At 34.4% G+C, this 22,390-nt stretch overlaps 2 protein-coding genes across 2 annotated transcripts in view; one reads left to right on the top strand and one right to left on the bottom strand.

The window, feature by feature from the left end:
* The window catches only part of LOC109058347 (protein unc-13 homolog A-like), a 61,663-nt gene extending 53,363 nt beyond the window's left edge, over window positions 1-8,300 (bottom strand). The window contains 2 exon segments of the mRNA XM_042768270.1: window positions 96-125; window positions 8,040-8,300. Of these exon segments, the coding sequence (XP_042624204.1) occupies window positions 96-125; window positions 8,040-8,061 (52 nt within the window). The 5' untranslated portion in view covers window positions 8,062-8,300.
* A 2,218-nt stretch (window positions 8,301-10,518) lies between these two features.
* On the top strand, window positions 10,519-20,460 carry LOC109105652 (BTB/POZ domain-containing protein 2). Its single transcript, XM_042713411.1, has 9 exons — window positions 10,519-11,094; window positions 12,937-13,056; window positions 13,129-13,285; window positions 14,417-14,522; window positions 16,639-16,836; window positions 17,089-17,281; window positions 17,357-17,444; window positions 18,880-19,026; window positions 19,992-20,460. Exons 1-9 carry the CDS (start codon window positions 10,565-10,567, stop codon window positions 20,151-20,153), a joined length of 1,701 nt encoding a protein of 566 aa, XP_042569345.1. The 5' UTR covers window positions 10,519-10,564; the 3' UTR covers window positions 20,154-20,460.
* The last annotated feature ends 1,930 nt before the right edge of the window (window positions 20,461-22,390 follow it).

Raw genomic sequence — 22,390 nt, 5'->3', positions numbered from 1 at the left:
CATATATCCTAATTTTTTATGTTTTATGATTTTTACATATTTATATATATGTATATATATATATGTGAAATCATGTGTGATGTCCGTTTACTTACCCTGGGGTCCATCATAATTGGCCTTCTTCACTGTAAAAAAAAGACAGAAGAGTAAGAGTTAGTATAAGAGAAATAATGAGCCAATAAACGAGCTGAAACAAACACAGTGAAACTAGATTCTGGTGTTTGTTTGTCGTTCCTTTTGACAATGAACTTCGCAGTGTGAGAGTGTGCAAGTGTTTGAGATATATATAGTGTATATTCATTAATATGCAATTGAACCCCCATCCAACCCCACCCAAAGCTCATCATCTCCCCTCTTCCTCAGAACGGCCATTAGTTTAATTTCACTGGAGTTACTCAGAAGAACATCAACAGATTCGTGTAGCGAGAGCCAACGCCAGCGCCAAAGGAAATGACATCAGAGAAGGATGAAAACTGAGCTGTTACGGGTCACTCTGACCCACTACACTTCTTTGAAATGTCAGAAATACGGATTAATATTAAAGTTTGTTTGCTCCATGAGATAAAAAAAAAAGGAATTGCTTTTCTCGCAATTTATTTATTTTTTTATATAGTTTATATCTCACAATTCATACTTTGTTTCTCACATTCTGGAAAAAAGTCAGAATTGCGCGATGTAAATTCAGTATCTCAGTTTACATCTCACAATTCTGACTTTTTTCACAGAATAATAAAAATATACATTTTGCAATTCTGTTTTTTTGGTTTCTGCCACAGAATAAAAATAAAAGTAAATTACGAGTTTTTTATCTCACAATACTGACTTTTTTCTCGCAATTGCGGTTATACCTAACAATAATTATAATAATTTAATATATATATAATAATTAATAATATAATAATTTAACAACAATTGTAATTTAGATACAAATATTATTTTGTCTTCTCAGAATTACCAGTTCATTATTCACAATCGCAATTGATAAAGACACAATTGTGAGTTAACATCTCGCGATTCTTTGTTACTTGCATGACAAAAAAAGTCAAAACTGTGAGAGAAAAAGTCGCAAGTACTTACTTAATTTATGGATGTAATGTACTGTATGTGGCAGAAATATGCTTCCATAAATGAACCTAGGATGTTTTTCTTGAAACTGTGTACTATTTCTCGTTAAGGGCATGAACATACCTGTAAAGTTATACCTCCGAGGGGATTTATATTTATATAAAACTTTTTACATGTATGCATTTGGAAAACGCATTTATTTGCAGAATGGATGTTGTGTTGACAGCGTAAATGTTTATCTGTTCATGCATTTTTTTGTTGGGAATTAAAAGCATGATCTTAGCGTTGTTATGCTCTACTGTTTGAGCTTTGGGGAAAGCTTTATACTATAGTTTAGAAATAAAGACTTCAGTTCAATTTCAGCCGATGGCCTCTTAATTCTGATTTCAGTACGTCAGCAAACACTCTCTCGTGGTGCTTTCTTGGGTTCTGACTCATCGTTTTCCTCCCCAGGGCTTCCGGTGTCACTAATGAATCCTGAACACTTCTTTCAGACCAACAGCAGATACTGTCATTTATCAGACTCATCTCACGCCAGACATTAATGGCTCCCTGAATTCACCCTTACTTCCTTTCGTTTCGTCCCTCACCAACAAACAAGATTTTTCAGAGTTAAAGATACATACATTCATTCATACGCCTTTACTATAAGAGAGAGAGAGCTTGAGTTGTGTATCATTTGTCATTGTGAGAAAGGATGGATGGATAGATAGATAGATAGATAGATAGATAGATAGATAGATAGATAGATAGATAGATAGATAGATAGATAGATAGATAGATAGATAGATAGATAGATAGATAGATAGATAGAATGATAAAATTTAGATAGATAGATAGATAGATAGATAGATAGATAGATAGATAGATAGATAGATAGATAGATAGATAAAATTTAGATAGATAGATAGATAGATAGATAGATAGATAGATAGATAAAATTTAGATAGATAGATAGATAGATAGATAGATAGATAAAATTTAGATAGATAGATAGATAGATAGATAGATAGATAGATAGATAGATAGATAGATAGAATGATAAAATTTAGATAGATAGATAGATAGATAGATAGATAGATAGATAGATAGATAGATAGATAAAATTTAGATAGATAGATAGATAGATAGATAGATAGATAGATAGATAGATAGATAGATAGATATAAAAGACAGACAGATATATATATATAAAAAAATATATAAAATAATTTATATATATATAAAGATACAAAAAATTATAGAAAGAATATATATATATATAAAGCTCCCAAATATATAAAATTTAGATAGATAGATAGATAGATAGATAGATAGATAGATAGAAACAATAAAATTTAGATAGATAGATAGATAGATAGATAGATAGATAGATAGATAGATAGATAGATAGATAGATAGAACAATAAAATTTAGATAGATAGATAGATAGATAGATAGATAGATAGAACGATAAAATTTAGATAGATAGATAGATAGATAGATAGATAGATAGAACGATAAAATTTAGATAGATAGATAGATAGATAGATAGATAGATAGATAGATAGATAGATAGATAGATAGATAGATAGATAGATAGACAGATAGATAGATAGATAGATAGAACGATAAAATTTAGATAGATAGATAGATAGATAGATAGATAGATAGATAGATAGAACGATAAAATTTAGATAGATAGATAGATAGATAGATAGATAGATAGATAGATAGATAGATAGATAGATAGAACGATAAAATTTAGATAGATAGATAGATAGATAGATAGATAGATAGATAGATAGATAGATAGATAGATAGATAGATAGATAGATAGATAGATAGAACGATAAAATTTAGATAGATAGATAGATAGATAGATAGATAGATAGATAGATAGATAGATAGATAGATAGACAGATAGATAGATAGATAGATAGATAGATAGATAGATAGATAGATAGATAGATAGATAGATAGATAAAATTTAGATTGATAGATAGATAGATAGATAGATAGATAGATAGATAGATAGATAGATAGATAGATAGATAGATAGACAGACCTAAACGGGTTGTCAACATCCCAACGCTGAATGGCCAAGATAGATAGATAGATAGATAGATAGAACGATAAAATTTAGATAGATAGATAGATAGATAGATAGATAGATAGATTAGATAGATAGATAGATAGATAGATAGATAGATAGATAGATAGATAGATAGATAGAATGATAAAATTTAGATAGATAGATAGATAGATAGATAGATAGATAGATAGATAGATGCTACGATAGATAGATAGATAGATAGAAAAAAAAAAAAAAAAAAAAAAAAAATAGATAGAACAATAAAAGTGATAGATAGATAGATAGATAGATAGATAAAAGTGAGATAGATAGATAGATAGATAGATAGATAGATAGATAGATAGATAGATAGAACAATAAAATTTAGATAGATAGATAGATAGATAGATAGATAGATAGATAGATAGATAGATAGATAGATAGATAGATAGATAGATAGATAGATAGATAGATAGATAGATAGAACAATAAAATTTAGATAGATAGATAGATAGAGAGATAGATAGATAGATAGATAGATAGATAGATAGATAGATAGATAGATAGATAGATAGATAGATAGATAGATAGATAGATAGATAGATAGATAGATAGATAGATAGACAGACAACACATGACAAACCGATAGAATGATGGATGGATTTGTAGAAATATAGGTAGATAGACAAATTGACAGACAAAATGATAGAATAATACGAGAAAATTTTTTAAGTAACAAAAAACCTATCATCTGCGCTCTGCGATGCTTTCATCATGCTTGTGGCAGTCTGCAGGTGAGGCTGGTTAAATGTGTCCCAGATGCACATAAATATAGTCTGATACAGCTTCTTTATATCTGCACAGTCGACAGAAACATGGCCACTGTGCCTCTGCTGAAACACCCGATCTATTACAAGCCACGGAGTTCTGTCCATTTCAAGCAAATAAACGCAGGAACAAACCGGAAGCAATCTTTGCCATTCAGCCTCATCTAAGACTAAATTATAGAGAGGTGTGCAGCTCTATCGTATGGTGTTTCACTGAGACCACTGTAATTAATCAATACCCAGGCCAGATCAATGATCGCAGAACCCAGGAAACTAGCGCTTAATAATAGCTCAGAATCATAAATCACTGCTAATATAAATAATTCAGAGCTGAATCCGCTGCCCACAAACAACACATCGTAATCAATGACTCCCAGACCCTGTTTATTAGCCACAGCCGAGAGGAAAACAACCAGCTGACTGTGAAAGGACACAGAGAAAGAAAGCCTTCTGCTATTGCTCAGATGTTGCTGCTTCATAATTTAGAGCTCCATTAAGTCTCCTGAGACGCTTCAGTTAAGTTAACGTCGTCTCAGATGTTTCTATCAGTCAATAGTTGTCATACAGTAAGGGCAAAGAGCTCAATTTGAGAATTTGAAGACAAATGTTTGAGTTCACATTGAGATTTCTGACTTTTGGATGCAGGCTAGGGATGCACTGAAATGAATACCGAACATGGTTTTTCACATTTTTACATTTTTTTTTTCACCATTGCATAAATTAAATAGCCAAAATGTGCTTATTACTGTTTCGTCCTGCTTTTCAAATAAAAAAAAATATATTACAAAACAACAATTTAAAAAAATTAAGCATTCTAGCAGACATTATACCAACAAAGCACAATTTAACTTAAAGTTAGTAAGATGATATTTTTGAGCCATTTTTGAGACTTGAATCAGGCATGTATTTTTTACTTGCTAAGCAGAAGAGAATTCTTTTAAAACATTAGAATATATTACAGATCCCAATTTGAAGACTAGGGGCCCTATTTTAACGATCTAAACACAAAGTGTAAAGCGCACGGCGCAGGTGCACTCAGGGCGTGTCCAAATCCACTTTTGCTAGTTTAACGACGGGAAAACGGTCAGCGCGGTCTAAAAGGGTTGTCCCTATTCTCTTAATGAGAAATGGGTATTTTTTTGGGCGTAACGTGCAATAAACCAATCAGAGTCTCATCTTCCATTCCCTTTAAGAGCCAGTTGCGCTCGTGCCATGACGGAATTGCTATTTACACGGCGGAATTTGGCAAGCGCAAAGACAGAACGCGTCTCCGAGATGAAACGGAGCTGCTCGTGCTCGTAGCCTAATTCTGATACATGCGATGACTATCCATTATGACATGTAGGCATTTTTATATTTAATTAGCCTGCAAAAAATTATGCATTGCAATCCTTTAGTTTTTAATATTTGGCATGTTATTTTGACCCCTATAGTCCCTGTGTTTAATAAGCAGCGTGTACGCGCGTTGTGGACCCGCCTATACTAACACGCTCCTTAAATAACAAAGAAAAAACACTGGCGCAGTCTATTTTCAGCTCCTTAAAATAGCAATGCGCCTGAACACACCTATTTTTTTAGACCAGCACGCCCATGGGCGCACAAATGGGTCCAAATGCATTTGCTAATTAAACGACGTGGCGCTGAACGGGAAAATGCGAACAGCGCCGGACTGAAACTAGCAAACACACTTGCGCTGCGCCTTGCGTCGGGTGTATGATAGGGCCCTATGTGTGAATGTTATAATAACAGAGCTGTCTTAGGGTAATTATTATTATCATTATTATTGACTTACTTTTTATTTCATTTTACAGAACAACAGTAAAGTTACAAAACTCCTCATAAACATCAAAACACGTCACTAACTGTGAAGACTTTGCATGTCCCTGTGATGTTTGGCTGGAAACAGCAGGTGGGATGTTATCCACAAAACCGTTTTCAATATTACATAAACGTGAAAACACTCCTACATTCAGTATAAGACAACAGCTCAACTCACAGCTCACTCAACACAACAGCAGAAAAAGAAGAGGCTGTATGTAATCCATTCATCTTTAGATTTCATTACACAGTCTGTTAAGGGTAATATAGCAAATTGAATAGTGGAGTGCCTGAGAATATACCACCAAACACACATCTTTGTGATCTCTTTAAGTTAAGAGCTTAATTCAGTCATGACCCTTCACGCTTCACACTCTCTCCTGTAATGAACATCGATCCAACACCTCAGTCATGACAAACTGCACATCAAGAATAAAAGCTTTCGTCATCTCATTGAGCAATAAACCCATAACTCTTTTCATGAACAGTTCCTTTAGTCACACGTTACAATTTCCAGGTCATATTTTAAATCCATGTTTTATTACTTTCCATTACAAAAAAAACACATCTTCCCCTCCAGATTCTCATTAATGTATTTAATACTAACAATGAGATTCATCCCGTCTGGACACAAATCAGCATAGATTAAGGACAACAAAACAAATGCTGCCATGGTAAATAGAAGACAGTGTAAACTGGTTATATTATTCTTTTTGCATTATGTAAATATATTATTTATTTGAATTTTTTATTTATTTGATTATTTGCTTTTATTATTATTATTATTATTATTATTATTATTATTATTTTGTATTACACTAAAAGGAATGGGGAAATAAGCTTTTTCCATTAAATATAGTGTCAAAAATATCTAACTACTCCTAAAAATAACCTTAATTAATATATATATATATATATATATATATATATATATATATATATATTTTTTTTTTTTTTTTTTTTTTTTTTTTTTTTTTGCATTATGGTAATGAAAATTTATTTTTTTGTTTTGTGTTTTAGTCTTGTTTTTGCATTACACTAAAGGGAAATTTGGAAATTTGCTAATTTGCTTTTTCATTTAATATAATGTCTACATATTATATTCATTCATATCAGCAAACTAAAATATATTTTATTATTTTATTGCAATTTTTTTTATTAAATATATGTGTGTGTAAATTCTATTATTTATACATTTATTTATATAATTTATTATATTATATTTATATATAAAAAAATATTATATGTGTATATATATATATATATATATATATATATATACATATATATATATATATATATATATATATATATATATATATATATATATAGAAAGGTTTTTTTTGGGGGGGGGGGTAAAATGATTCATGCATGGATCTTGGTAGGTTTAGTGTGACCAGCGCTACTAGTGAGAGAGCAGCGTTTGTTAGTCTGATGCAGCACAGAAAAAGAATGAGCCAGACATGTGTCACTGCATCAAAGCAAAATCAGCCGTGCTGGATTACGATCCTCCAGCTATCAATGAATTGCTTTCTACAGTGCACTGGATGCACAAGAGTCTATACGACTATAATGCATTACAGATACTGCTTTCAGAGCATGCACTGCAGACACAGCGTTATCAGAGGCGTCTGAAATCAATCAATCGTATAACTGACCTGTCAATCAATCATTATTTTAATCACACTGTTAATGTGGGTGATGCTGAAGGAACGTGACGCCCTGAAAGATCTGCACCGTGACCAGAACGATCCTCACGACACAAGAAATGTCATTTCATCAAGCTCACACACGCACACGCACAGGATTCCCTCACGAACACATCTCCCACACTACACTGAACAATAATAGCACATTTCTACATATCAGATGCTTTAAATATCAATGCAGTGTCCTAATAGAGTCTGCATTTAATTCTAATATTAACACGACTGGTTGATTAATAGGTTCATGAATGAAAAACACTAACAAAATCACATTAGCAAAACAAAAACATGTACCATGAAAAAATAGTGACAAAATTCACATATTTTGGACACGAACATTGTAAATACCATAATTTCATTGTTCATATTAAAGCCCCATGTTACTGCAACAGTGAGGAATACGATTAAATAGAGATTTATACCTGGATTTGTATTCAAGAAGATCACTAGCCAGAAGTACCATGGTATTATGTGAAGTACTGTGGTCTTCTCATATGGTACTTTTTTAAAGGGATTCTGTGTTATTAAAATTCTGTAGCAACAAATGGTGAATGTTAGACTGTTACTTACCCCCGACGCAGAGCAGAGACATCGCGTCGCGTCGCGTCGAATCTCCTCCGGAACGGGACAGTGCGTTAACGTGCTGAGCCTGGATTCAACACACAGCCATAACTGCAGCTTCTGAACAATAAACAGAATCTTCACGTAAAGCACTTTCCCTCTCGTGAATCTCACTATCGCGCCTCTAGCGCTCTGCCATCTTTGCTTCAGCACCAGCGGCGTGGGAACAGCTCGCAGCGTGACGTCACGCCGAGGAGAAGCAGACGGAGTTTCTCGCGCGCGCACGAGGGACTCCCGCACACGCGCGTGCAGAACTGCGCCTGAAATTATACAACGGCGGATCGTTTACTGTACAATAAATCTTCGAAAAGAATATCATTTCAGTTATATGGGAGACGTCTGCGTTGGTTAAAATGAGAATATACAAAACGTGTGTAAATAATAAATATTGAAATATCACTGACATGTCTTTAAAAAAAAAATTACAATAATATTAATAATTCTAGGCTAACAGATATTGTTACTGAATACTGGGGTATTCACAAATGAATTTATTTTTGATCACTGAATAATTTATACATTTTAAACTTTAAGGACTTCTATTTTATAGACATTGCAATAATAATTTCAAGTCGTTTTGTCTTTAGTTAATAGAGAAATGATAATATTAAGTTTTTAAATTCTGATATATCATTCTTGTTTGAATTATACACTGAAATAAATGGTGTAGAAATATTTTTTCATTTAAAATGTGCCACAGTGCCAGTTATTGTCAGTAAAGATGTAAACATCTCTCTATATAAAAAAATACAACAATATTTTGTAAAAAAATAAATAAATAAATACTCTCTCTCTCTCTCTCTCTCTCTATATATATATATATAACTGTCTCTCTCTATATATATATATATATATATAACTGTATTTACTTTTGGGTAGACACATTTTTATTACAAAGCCTTCATACGTTTTTCAACAACTACAGAGTTTTCTCTTTCATTCTGTATAAAATGCTAAATGCATAAACATAAATATATAATGTAAGAGAAACAGTTTGGGTTCATTCCTATTCTAACTGCACCTCCAGTGTCTCGTCGTCATCGTTATAGTGGAAACAGTTTCATGACGAGGCTTTTTTTACGCAGATGCTGCAGCGTTTGGACGTGTGACGTCATCGCGGCACTTCCCCGCTCGTCCAGAGGGGGGCGTCATGACCCTTCAAGTATTATTAGTCTCGGTGTTAGGCTCAATACCCTTTGACTTTTGTCCTTTGCATGCTTACATGGACACAATAACCAGGTAAACAATATCAGGTGTATATAGAGATAACAGATCATTTATTCTTGAGCTTCTAGGATGGTTTCCTGGACAGAGATTTAGCCTAGTCCTAAACTGAAATAGCTCTTTAAACCAGAGTAACACGAATCTGCTTTCTCTGTGATGGTTTGAAATAGTCTTAGACTTAGTCTAGTCCAGAATCTAACAGGCTGGTTTCCTGAAGGAAGACTAGAGCTACTTCAGGACTAAATTGAGGCTTACAGTAAACCCACCAGGAGGCAGGTTTAACTTCAGATTTAATCTCAATATATCAAAAATGGTAAATATGATCAAAGAAGACATAATTATAATGTTATAATCATTTTTTTTTTTTACTTTTTACATTTTTTTAAATATCAAAAGGATAAAAAATACAGATTTATTTTCACAATCATCTTTTATCATATGTACCCTACTTAGGGTGCCAATAATTCTGACTCTCTCTCTCAACAGCTGCTTTATGAATAACCTAATAAACAATAATAATAAAAATGTTGCCAAAATGAAAACACCTGAATTCATGCAAGAATTCATTCCGAACAGATTTCCAGGCATTCCTTTTATTTTATTCCACACCTACTGTATGCAATTTATTTTACTTGCTTAAAAAAAAAAAAAGTTTCCTCTTGTTCAGTCAATAGTAATGTTTTTATTCATTATTTTTTATGTTTGATTGCAGTCTTTTTTCTGCTGACTTTGTTTTCCTTAGATTTGCTTCTCAGTTCCATACAGTTTTAAGCTTTTCTTGCTTCATAGGCAGCCTCTGTCATGATAATTCAGATCAGTTTTAAATTAATCTAGTTTATTTTAAAAGTCCAGGAGTGTTTAATCTGCGTTTCAGAAAGCCATTTTTAAAGAAAATAATTCCAGGCAATTGGAATTTGCCATAAACTGCATTAAACCAATGTATTGACAAATCAGTTTCCTTTTGATCACTGAATAATTTATTTATTTTGAAGGACTTTCATTTTATGGACAATTTCTAGTCTGTTTCACTGGTATCAGATTTAATAGAGAAAAAAATAATAGAAAAGTTTTAAGAAAAATTATTTAGAATAACAATTTTAAGTAGTTTTAAAAATATTGATAATTAAGGAATATATACAACTCCACACGTGCGCGTGGGACCGGATGTTGTGCGCGTGCGCGTGATTACGGGATACTGACAGGGCTCGAGATTTGTTTACTCATTCAGCGGGTGCGCGCCTCAGTCCAAGATGGCTACTGGAGACAATAGCGGTCGGGTTCCGTGTTTAAATTTCTCCGGACCCGGACCTTTGGGTAACAGCCAACCGAGCAACAGCCCTTACGCCCTGGCCGCGAGTCACGGAGGATCGGTTGGAGGCGGCGGGGGCTCTCAGAGCGTAACGAGACGCTCAAATCCTCAATCGGGGCCTGCGAGCTTGGAAAGCCCCGGTGTTGCCTCAGGACCTCCGCCGAACCTGATGAACGCTCTCCCGGCTGCCGCGGCGGCGGTGGGACCGCTGGGCGGGGCGATGGCTCCGACCGCCTCGAACATGACAGGAAACCCGTCTAACGCTGCGATGACGCCGGCGACACACTCGTCTCTGTCCGCCGCCCCGGCCGCAGCCGCCGTGCTCGTGTACCGGGAGCCTGTTTATAACTGGCAGGCGACGAAAAGCACCGTGAAAGAGAGATTTGCGTTTTTGTTCAATAATGAAGTACTAAGTGATGTTCACTTTCTAGTGGGTAAAGGAATGGGAGTCCAGCGGATACCTGCGCACAGGTGGTTCACTAAACACACTAATGACACAATGACAGTAAATTTGAAAATTCCATATATCTCGTGAGCTATTTTAACAAGTCTTCCGAAGTTATACCATAACTTAGTGTAAGAAACAGACTGAAATTAAAGACATTATTCGTTAAAAATCTTGCCCTCAGACGAAGCTCTTAATTCGCGGCACGCATGCGCAGTCAATTGTGGCGCGCGCGTCTGGTTAACAGCTGGTCACGAGACAAACGTTTTTATGATTAAAAACCGAGCATTAAAATATTTTTGCATTGTGAAAATTCTTAAGTGTATTTTTCATTAACTTGTTTTAAATTTCCATGGGATTGATCTCAGATTTATCTCAGAAATCAGATTTTTTTTAATTGCGATCTGCCGTGGAATAAAAAATAAAAGTAATTATGATTTTTTTTTTTTTTTTGTATATATTAGAATTTTTTAGCAATTGAGAAAAAAAGTGAATAGTACGGAAGAGGATTAGGGCAAAGCAATAATAAAAAAATAAAACCATCTCGAGATTAAAGTCATTATATTGCGAGATTAAACTCATTAAATTTCGAAAAAAAAAAAAGTCGAAAGACAATCTTGAGAATAAACTCATTAAATATCGAGAATAAAGTCGTTGTGTTTCGAGATTAAACTCGTTAAATTTCGAGAAAAAAAAGTCGAAATACAATCTTGAGAATAAACTCATTAAATATCGAGAATAAAGTCGTGTTTCGAGAAAAAAAATTGTTAAATTTCGAGAAAAAAAGTCGAAATACAATCTTGAGAATAAACTCATTACATTACACGCCTTTAATGGCAATGCCGTACGGTTTTAATTTATCACAGCTGTCCAAGTGCCAGAGTGCATTTGGGTGAAGCCAGCGATAACCTTGCATTTGTCCTCTGGTTGTCATTTCATGTTGGACAAAAGCGAGTAGCCTACATCGCGCAAATTGGACTGATTTTTTCTTCTAAAAAGACCTAGCCGCTTGCAAATTCACTTTAAAGTTCGTGTGCTAATTATTATTGTGTCATAATTAGCTAAAGTTGATAGTATTTCTTTGTTACAGAAAGATATAGGCTATGCAATGAACACTGATCGAATGCGTTATTCTCTACATTTCATTTCGACTTTTTTTCTCGAAACACAACGACTTCATTCTCGAAATTAAATGAGTTTATTCCTCAAGATTGTATTTCGACTTTTTTTCTCGAAATTTAAACGAGTTTTTTTCTCGAAACACAACGACTTTATTCTCGAAATTTAATGAGTTTATTCTCAAGATTGTATTTCGACTTTTTTTCTCGAAATTTGACGAGTTTTTTCTCGAAACACAACGACTTTATTCTCGAAATTTAATGAGTTTATTCTCAAGATTGTATTTCGACTTTTTTTTTCTCGAAATTTAACGAGTTTAATCTCGCAATATAATGACTTGAATCTCGAGATGGTTTTTTTTTTTTTATTATTGCTTTGAAGTTCAAAATAAAAACATAATAGCAAGATATTACCTCAGAATTTATTTTTAGTTTGTTTCTGCCACGGCATAAAAAATATAAATGTAATTGTGATTGATTTTTTTTTTCTTCTCACAATTCCATTTTATTTCTTGCAATTGTGAGTTAACATCTTGAAACTGGTATTTATATTATTTTTAAGTGAAATCAGAATAAGCTATAACACACATAACTGCCATGCTGTAAAAATATGTTGATATTGGTGGGTATGTGCTTATTCGTCACGAAAATAATATTTTTATTAAATACATTATAATATTCTAAATGTATTACTTATTATAACAATAATTATTATGATATTTATTCATAATGTTAATATTACCATTTCAGGTTTGTTCTGGCCGTTGGCAGTGCAGTATTTGATGCCATGTTTAATGGAGGCATGGCCACCACATCCACAGAGATCGAGCTTCCTGACGTGGAACCTGCTGCATTCCTGGCATTACTGAAGTATGAGTGTTTTTCTCGGTATGCATGTATGTACTGTACATACATTCCAGAAAACTGTAACCTTTTCTCCAGGTTCCTGTACTCTGACGAGGTTCACATCGGGCCTGAGACAGTGATGACGACTCTCTACACTGCTAAGAAATACGCCGTTCCTGCTCTGGAGGCCCATTGTGTGGAGTTTCTGAAGAAGAACCTGCGCGCAGACAATGCTTTCATGCTGCTCACACAGGTAGAGCTCATTCATACCTGTAATGTTTACTAGGGATGCACCGATATATCGGCTGCCGATATTTATCCTCCATTTACAACCACCGGCATATCGGTTATATAAGAAAAAACAATCTGATGGTTTTTTAATTACTTGCATGCTTTCATTACCCATATAGCTCCGTAGACTAGAAAACCCATCAAAATAAGAGTCCCGCCTTAGTAAAGGAGATCTCATACATATTAAAACTTACAAAAAAAATATTAAAATGTATATAAAAACAAATTAGAAGATTAATCATAATAACGTCTGTTACAATAAAGACTGATTAATATGTATTTAATTTATACAGTGAAGTGTTATTTTACATTTGTGTCCCTGGAGCAATCAGTTTTTCGAAATTGATATTTATACATCATCTGAAAGCTGAATAAATAATCTTTCCATTGATGTATGGTAATATTTGGCTGAGATACAAATATGTGAAAATCTGGAATCTGAGGGAGCAAAAAAATCTAAATATTGAGAAAATCATCTTTAAAGTTGTTCAGATGAATTCTTAGCTATGCATATTACTAATCAAAAATTAAGTTTTGATATATTTACAGTAGGAAATGTACAAAATATCTTCATGGAACATGATCTTTACTTAATATCCTAATGATTTTCGGCATAAAAGAAAAATCTACAATTTTGACTCATACAGTGTATTTTTGGCTATTGCTACAAATATACCCCAGAGACTAAAGACTGCTTCTGTGCTGCAGGGTCACATCTGTTTACTTTATTTAAACTGTTAAACCTGCCTTAAAAGCACTGTTTATTTAATACGTATCTTTGTTCTGTTGTATTCATGTAGGCCTTCTGAATGTTAAATCGATCCAATCCGCGTTCGTTAGAAATTATTTGATGATGCAGCAATAAAACTGCTAGTATAATTTAAAGCAGGTGTTTTTAAACTTTGCTGATTTACAAAAATGATCAAAATACTATCTATTTTGATGCCAACATTTCAAATAAGAGAGGAAGTGACAAATATCGGTATCGGCCAGTAAGTGTTTGTTAAAATCGGTATCGGCCCCAAAAAATCCTATCGGTGCATCACTTATGTTTACACAGAATCTGACAGGCTGATGTGTTGTGTGTTTGAAGGCGAGACTGTTTGATGAGCCGCAGCTGGCAAGCCTCTGCCTGGAGAACATCGACAAAAACACAGGAGACGCTCTGGCTGCTGAGGGATTCACAGATATTGATCTGGGTACTGTATCACGGAAACAAATGCATTACAGGCCCGCTGCTCAAACTCTGAGTGCACTGAATCAGTGCTAAAGGAGTAGTTCACCTAAAAATTAAATTTCTGTTATCATTTAGTCATTCACACAAACACAGAAGATATTTTGATAACCACACAGTTGCTGGTAGCCATTGACTTCTATAGTATAGAAGTCAATGGGGAGCAGAAACTATTTGTTTATTAACATTCTTCAAAATATCATCATCTGTGTTCAGCAGAGGAACGAAACTCGTACAGGTTTAGAACAACTTGAGGTTAAGAAATTTCATTTTCGGGTGAATTGTCCCTGTAATATGTTATATCTCATAATCATGCCAGCTATATACGTGTGATTTACATACATTATTAAAATAAAAATATGTATCTGTTAATATTAGTTGATGCAGTGTGAGCTAGCATTAAAAAAAAAATGTTAACAAAGATGAATAAACCAATGCATTAGTAAGTACATTTTATATATATAGCACATTTAAACATAGCAAAGCTATCCAAAGTGCTGAACAAAGTAAAGGAAAGGTAAATAAAGACAATAAAACAAAATTAGAACGAATTTAAAATTACCTGTAATGATTGCCCAGCTCCTTAATGAGACATCTCCTCAATTTTGGGGGACCAAAAACAATTATTTCTTGTTAATTTTTCTTAATATCTGAGATACATTCCAACAATTGTTGAATGGAGTCGCCAGCTTTCAACGGCTGGTACAACTGTGTATCATCAGCATATAAATTAAATTAAATGTAACACAGTTTCTAGGGATGTAACGATTAACCGCGAGCCAGTTGAAACTTGATTCAAATTTGTGACCATTCAAATCAGTTGAGATGCTAAACAAATCAATGCTAGGAGTTGATGCATATTAAAGTTCATAAGTGCAGCGGTGCTTTGTTTACAGCGGTAACCGAGGAAACGCTTTAAGCTCCACCTGCTGCAGCGTTCATAAGCGCTTTGTTTACAGCGGTAACCAAGGAAACGCTTTAAGCGACATCTGCTGCAACGTTCATAAGCGCTTCGTTTACAGCGGTAACCAAGGAAACGCTTTAAGCGCCGCCTGCCCGGCGTTCATAAGTGCTTTGTTTACAGCGGTAACCAAGGAAACGCTTTAAGTGCCGCCTGCTGCAGTGTTCATAAGTGCTTTGTTTACAGAGGTAACCAAGGAAACGCTTTAAGCGCCGCCTGCCCGGCGTTCATAAGTGCTCTGTTTACAGCGGTAACCAAGGAAACGCTTTAAGCTCCACCTGCTGGCAGAGAGTGAATCTGCGTCTCGTTCAGCTCGTCTGCTGTTTCTGTTTCATAAAGATATTTTTTATGTGTAGTTTCACAAAACTGAAGTCAAATCATTCTGTTTTTGCTTCAAATTTCGAAATGATACAATCTAATTTAGATTAAAATCTGCTCATGATGCATGTGTGCAGCATCTTTATTTGGATCATGATTAAAATGCAGCGGTTGCCTCTGATTTTATTTATTTGATTTGGGGCTTGATTTAAAATTTCAATATAGTTTTGTTATTTACATTTACATTATATTTAAATTTTGTCATTTAGCGGACTCTTTTATCCAAATGAGGACAATAGAAGCAATCAAAACCAACAAAAGCAATTGAATCGTGAGTTGAGTGAATTGTTACATCCCTAACGGTTTCCACAAAAATGTTGTGCAGCACAACGGTTTTCAACATTGATAATAATCAGAAATGTTTCTTGAGCAGCAAATCATCATATTAGAATGATTTCTGAAGATCATGTGACACTGAAGACTGGAGTAATGATGCTGAAAATACAGCTGCGCATCACAGAAATAAATTACAGTTTAACAGAGATTCACAGAGAAAAGAGCTAGTTTAAATTGTAATAATATCTCACTATTTTTACTGTATTTTTGATCAAATAAATGCAGCCCTGGTGAGCACGGGAGACTTACCAACCCCAGAGTTTACAGATTAGTGTATATTTTTGTTCTCATGAAAACCCTCGTTTGATCCTCACAGACGTCTCTCTCTCTCTCTCTCTCTCTCTCTCTCTCTCTCTCTCTCTCTCTCTCTCTCTCTCTGTCTCTGTCTCTCTCTCGTCTCTGTCAGACACGCTGTTCGCGGTGCTGGAGAGAGATACTCTGGGTGTGCGCGAGGTGCATCTGTTCGGAGCGGCGGTTCGCTGGGCAGAAGCCGAAGCTCACCGACAGCAGCTGCAGCCCACGCCGGAGAACAAGAGACGCGTGCTGGGAAAAGCCCTCAAACTCATCCGCTTCCCGCTCATGACCATCGAGGAGTTCGCCGCAGGTCTCTACACGTGCTGCGCTTGTGGCATTAACCCTGCTAACCTTAAAATATGAAGCAATAGTCAGAAAAATCAAACAGTTTATTGAACCTTTAAACAAAATACTTGTTTGTTGAGTATCATATCTGATCCATCGGGCTTTTATGGCTCGTGTAGTCCGAAAGAGTGAGAATATGGAGATCGAGTGTGAAATGGTTTAAAGTCTGATCATTAGAATGATGCAGTAGCTTTATGAGCGTGTGTGTTTCACTCAGGTCCTGCTCAGTCGGCCATTCTGACGGACAGACAGGTGGTGAGTCTGTTCCTGCACTTCACGGTGAATCCTAAACCGCGCGTGGAGTTCATCGACCGGCCGCGCTGCTGTCTGCGGGGGAAAGAGTGCAGCATCACGCGCTTCGGGCAGGTGGAGAGCCGCTGGGGTTACAGCGGGACCAGCGACCGCATCCGGTGAGAGAGAGAGACGCCCGCGTGTTGGTCAGCTGACCGTGTGAAGTCCTCTAACCCAGTCACTGCTCTCTGCAGGTTCTCTGTCAATCGCAGGATATTTATCGTGGGGTTCGGCCTTTATGGATCCATACACGGACCTACAGACTATCAGGTCAACATACAGGTACGACAGGACTTTAAAACATTGCAAGGTTGTTTTAAAGTAAAGCGTGATATTTTTGGACTGTTTCTAAGTCTCTGTTTTAGTTATTGTTACAGATAGTTTGAACCCTTTTTGCACATTAATGGTAGAGGCTTAAACAGTGTACTTCTATTTATTAGTTTAGTGGTTTTGTTTTAAATTCTTTTGTATTTAATGATGTTATTTTATCTAGAATATATGTTTTTAATAGTTCTGTCTCACTTTTTGTGTACATTCATCATGCTGCAATAAATGCCAGGGTTGTTATTAGTTAACTAAAACTAAAACCATAAAAAAAATTATTTGTATTATTACCTTTTATAAACCTGTTTTTTGAAATAAACATTAAATTAAATAAAATATAAAAAACTTAGAATTTTTTTATTTCAGCTAGTTGCAAAGGCAACATTTCTCATTTTAATTTAGTTTAACTTGATGTACTAAAATGAATAAACCTAAAACTGAAAAAAAATAAAATAAATAAATATATATATATATATATATATATATATGTATATATATATATATATATACACACTAAAATATATATTATAAATATGTATTATATACTAAAATATATACTAAAATAACTTGTTTGTATATAGTTATGTGAGAAATTTCAAGCACTCAATTGTCAAATTTCAAATTTAACTTCAATTCTGTAATAAAATTATTGTACAAGTAGTATTTATGACCTCTTATTAATTACTACATGATTTATTTGCATTTAGTGACATTTTTTTGTCACACCACTATTTAGGAGATATTGATTAATAGTGAAACATCAATCAGAACACCGAAAATATAGACCTTTCCTCATACGCTGTGATAGATTTGAACATAATATTAAAAAAAAAAATCATCATCCTACAGTGTGCTTATTTGTGACCCTAGAGCACAAAACCAGTCATAAGTGTCATTTTTTTTAAAATTGAGATTTATGCATCATCTGAAGCTGAATGAATAATCTCTCCATTGATGTATGGTTTGTTAGGAGGACAATATTTGTCTGAGATACAACTATTTGAAAATCTGGAATCTGAGGGAGCAAAAAAATCTAAATATTGAGAAAATCATCTTTAAAGTTGTTCAAATGAATTCTTAGCAATGCATATTACTAATCAGAAATTAAGTTTTGATATATTTACGGTAGGAAATTTAAAAAATATCTTCATGGAACATGATCTTTACTTAATATCCTAATGATTTTTGGCATAAAATAAAAATATATAATTTTGACCCATACAATGCATTGTCGTCTATTGCTACAAATATACCCCAGAGACTTAAAACTGCTTTTGTGCTGCAGGGTCACATTATTTGAGTGCAGTCCTCATGTTTGTGGTGGTGATGTAGTTTCAGTATAACGTCAGCTCAGATGAACAGATCAGTGTTTGAAAGAGTTGTTCTCTTTCAGATCCTCCACACCGACAGTAACACAGTTCTGGGTCAGAACGACACGGGCTTCAGCTGCGACGGATCCGCCAGCACCTTCAGAGTCATGTTCAAGGAACCGGTGGAAGTTCTGCCCAACGTCAACTACACGGCCTGTGCTACATTAAAGGTGATGCCATTCGATCGCTAGTTAATATAAAGCTGCTTCATGATTAGTCCATTTCCTGTTTGTCCATTTCTTTCATCGGAAAGACTTCTAGAATGTTCATTTTGATTTTTGTTACCATTTAAAAGTTTGGAATAATTAAGATTTTTAAAATTATTTTTACAAAGTCTCTACTGCTCATTAATGCTGCATTTATTTGATCAAAAATACAGTAAAAACAATGAAATATTATTACAATTTAAAACAGCAATTTTCTCTGTGAATATGTGTTAAAGTGTAATTTATTTCTGTGATGCACAGCTGTATTTTCAGCATCATTACTCCAGTCTTCAGTGTCACATGATCTTCAGAAATCATTCTAATATGATGATTTACTGCTCAAGAAACATTTCTGATTGCTATCAATGTTGAAAACAATTATAATTTTGTGGAAACCGTGATGCATTTTCATTTTTCAGGATTCACAGATGAACAGAAAGTTCAAAACAAAAGCATCTATTTGAAATAGAAATCTTTTATAACATTATAAATGTCTTTACTGACACCTTTGTGTGTATATATGTGTGTATATATATATATATATAAATATGTATGTATGTGCTAGTGTATATAATCTATCTTATATAGATTAAACCTTCCTTTGTATGAAGGTTATTTGTTTTTGTTTTTTTACTATTTATTTATGTGTGTTATTTTAGTTTTTATTGCCATGAGAATAGCATTCGGTGCATAAACAATCATTACATGCAAAAATTAAATGCATCAACCAGATTTTTACCAACCACATTTATGAAATCTGGTTCAAATCAATTACAGGAGCGTTTTTCATCCTCTCTGTCCACAGCTGCTCTGTCTTTAGTCATTATTTCTATGGGAACTAATTTAGATTCACTGAATATTGACTTGAGATTTGATCAAAAGATGAGATTTTATAACCTCTCTCTCTCTCTCTCTGTCTTCTGTCTCAGGGTCCAGACTCTCACTACGGCACTAAAGGCATGAGGAAGGTCACGCACGAGTCGTCCGGCTCCGGCACCAAAACCTGCTTCACCTTCTGCTACGCGGCGGGAAACAACAACGGCACGTCTGTGGAGGACGGCCAGATCCCAGAGGTCATCTTCTACACGTAGTCTCCGCTGGCACCCTCGCAGGGGTTCCCATCCGCACTCGATATTGCACTCGACCGTAACGCTGTATTCAGAGAACTGAGAGTAAAGACGGACTGTTACAGGACGAACGGACTTCAGGGGTTTCTGTCATTAATAACCGATAGTAATGATCGCGATTAGACTTTGAGGGCTCATATTTACACTGACTGTTAACAGCAAGTGAATTACTCACCCACGACTGACCGACGTGTAACATGCAAACGTATCTTTATTTTTGTGTATCTGATTTTGCATCTGGGTTGCAATTAAAACTCTTGCCAAACCTGCACCCCACTGTTTAAGAGCTTTACGTTTAAAGGAATAGTTCACCCACAGATGAACAATAGCTGAGCGAGAGTTTGTTGCTTCATCAGATTTGGAGAAATGTAGCATTTCGTCACTTGCTGTGAATGCGAGTGAATGGGTGCCGTCAGAATGAGAGTCTAAACAGCTGATAAAAACATCCACAGCACTCCAGTTCATCAGTGAACATCTGGAGAAGACAAAAGCTGAAACAAATCCAGCATTAAGACGATTTAACGTTAAACAGTCACTTTGATGGCTGACGGCACCCATTCACTGCAGAGAAGCCATAATGCTCATTTTTGGGTGAACTATTCCTTCAATATAAATTTAAATCGTGTTTTAATAAACATTTTATTTTGAAATGCATGCAAGTGAATGGGTGCCGTCAGAATGAGAGTCTAAACCGCTGATAAAAACATCCACAGCAGTCCAGTTCATCAGTGAACATCTGGAGAAGACAAAAGCGGAAACAACTCCAGCATTAAGACGATTTAACTTTAAACAGTCACTTTGATGGCTGACGGCACCCATTCACTGCAGAGAAGCCATAATGCTCATTTTTTGGGTGAACTATTCCTTCAATATAAAATAAATTTAAATCGTGTTTTAATAAACGTTTTATTTTGAAATGCATGCAAGTGAATGGGTGCCGTCAGAATGAGTGTCCAAACAGCTGGTAAAAACATCCACAGCAGTCCAGTTCATCAGTTAACATCTGGAGAAGACAAAAGCGGAAACAAATCCAGCATTAAGACGATTTAACTTTAAACAGTCACTTTAATGGGTGACGGCACCCATTCACTGCAGCTTATTTTTGGGTGACCTATTCCTTTAACTCTTATTATATAAATAAAGCAAATTTTGTTGTTTATGCAACACACGAAAGCAAGAAGCAGTAATTAATTACATGTTCGGACTCTTAATTGTGTATTTTAGATCGTTATATGAAATGATGTCAGATCAATTATAAATCACTGCAGCGTGATTGTAGACCAGAGGAAACCGGTCTGGGAATGTGGTCCAGTATCTTCTCTTCTGTGCCAATGTTTCGTTATACGTTCAGCACGTACTTTAACTGGAGGGTGAACACAGTATTTATTCACAGGATGAACCTCAGCACTGGTGCATGACTGTTCAGATCAAACACACGCTCGTGTTTCTGGATTGTAGATGTTCGGTAATGTTGGGTCTTTGTATGACTACTCATGTACAATAAAGTTGAATCATTCTTTACGTCTGAACATTTTGACCATTTGTTTTTAGAACGGCAGACTGGATTTAATGCTCACAAGCATTATTAAGGTTTTAGTAATTTGATTTTTAACATTTTTTAATTCTTTTTTTTGTTTTATATATATATATATATATAAAAAATACATTCAATATTTTATTTCCATTCCAAATGTTTTTGTCCTTTTTATTTTAAATATTTATAAGGTTAATTCAATATTTTATTGCTAGTCCAATATTTTTTATTGGTCTTTTTTTTATATAAAAATTTTTCAATATTTTTATTTAAAACCCTTATTCACATATAAAAATAAAAAAAACACAAAAACACAACACATTTTATTACTAGTCCAATATTTTTTATTGGTCTTTTTTATATAAAAAAAAAAAACTAAAATTTATTTCTAGTCCAAGTTTTTTTTTTTTTTTTTTTTGTCCCATTTATTTATATATACACACACAATACATTAAATATTTTTTTTCTAGTCCAATATTTTTTGTTTGTCATTTGGAGTAACACGCATCCATAGTGTATTAAAAGTCAATTTTAATTTAAGGTTTACTTAATTACATGAAAGTTATATTACGGACTAAAATAGCTAGAAAAGAGTCTTTATTTGAAATACACCTATTTTTAATACATACACATACACTTTATGACCACCAAAATCATTAACAAGAAG

This window comes from Cyprinus carpio, chromosome A2 (genome assembly GCF_018340385.1).
Source record: "Cyprinus carpio isolate SPL01 chromosome A2, ASM1834038v1, whole genome shotgun sequence".
In the NCBI taxonomy this organism is placed as follows: domain Eukaryota; kingdom Metazoa; phylum Chordata; class Actinopteri; order Cypriniformes; family Cyprinidae; genus Cyprinus; species Cyprinus carpio.
This window is presented reverse-complemented; position numbering and strand designations above follow the sequence as displayed.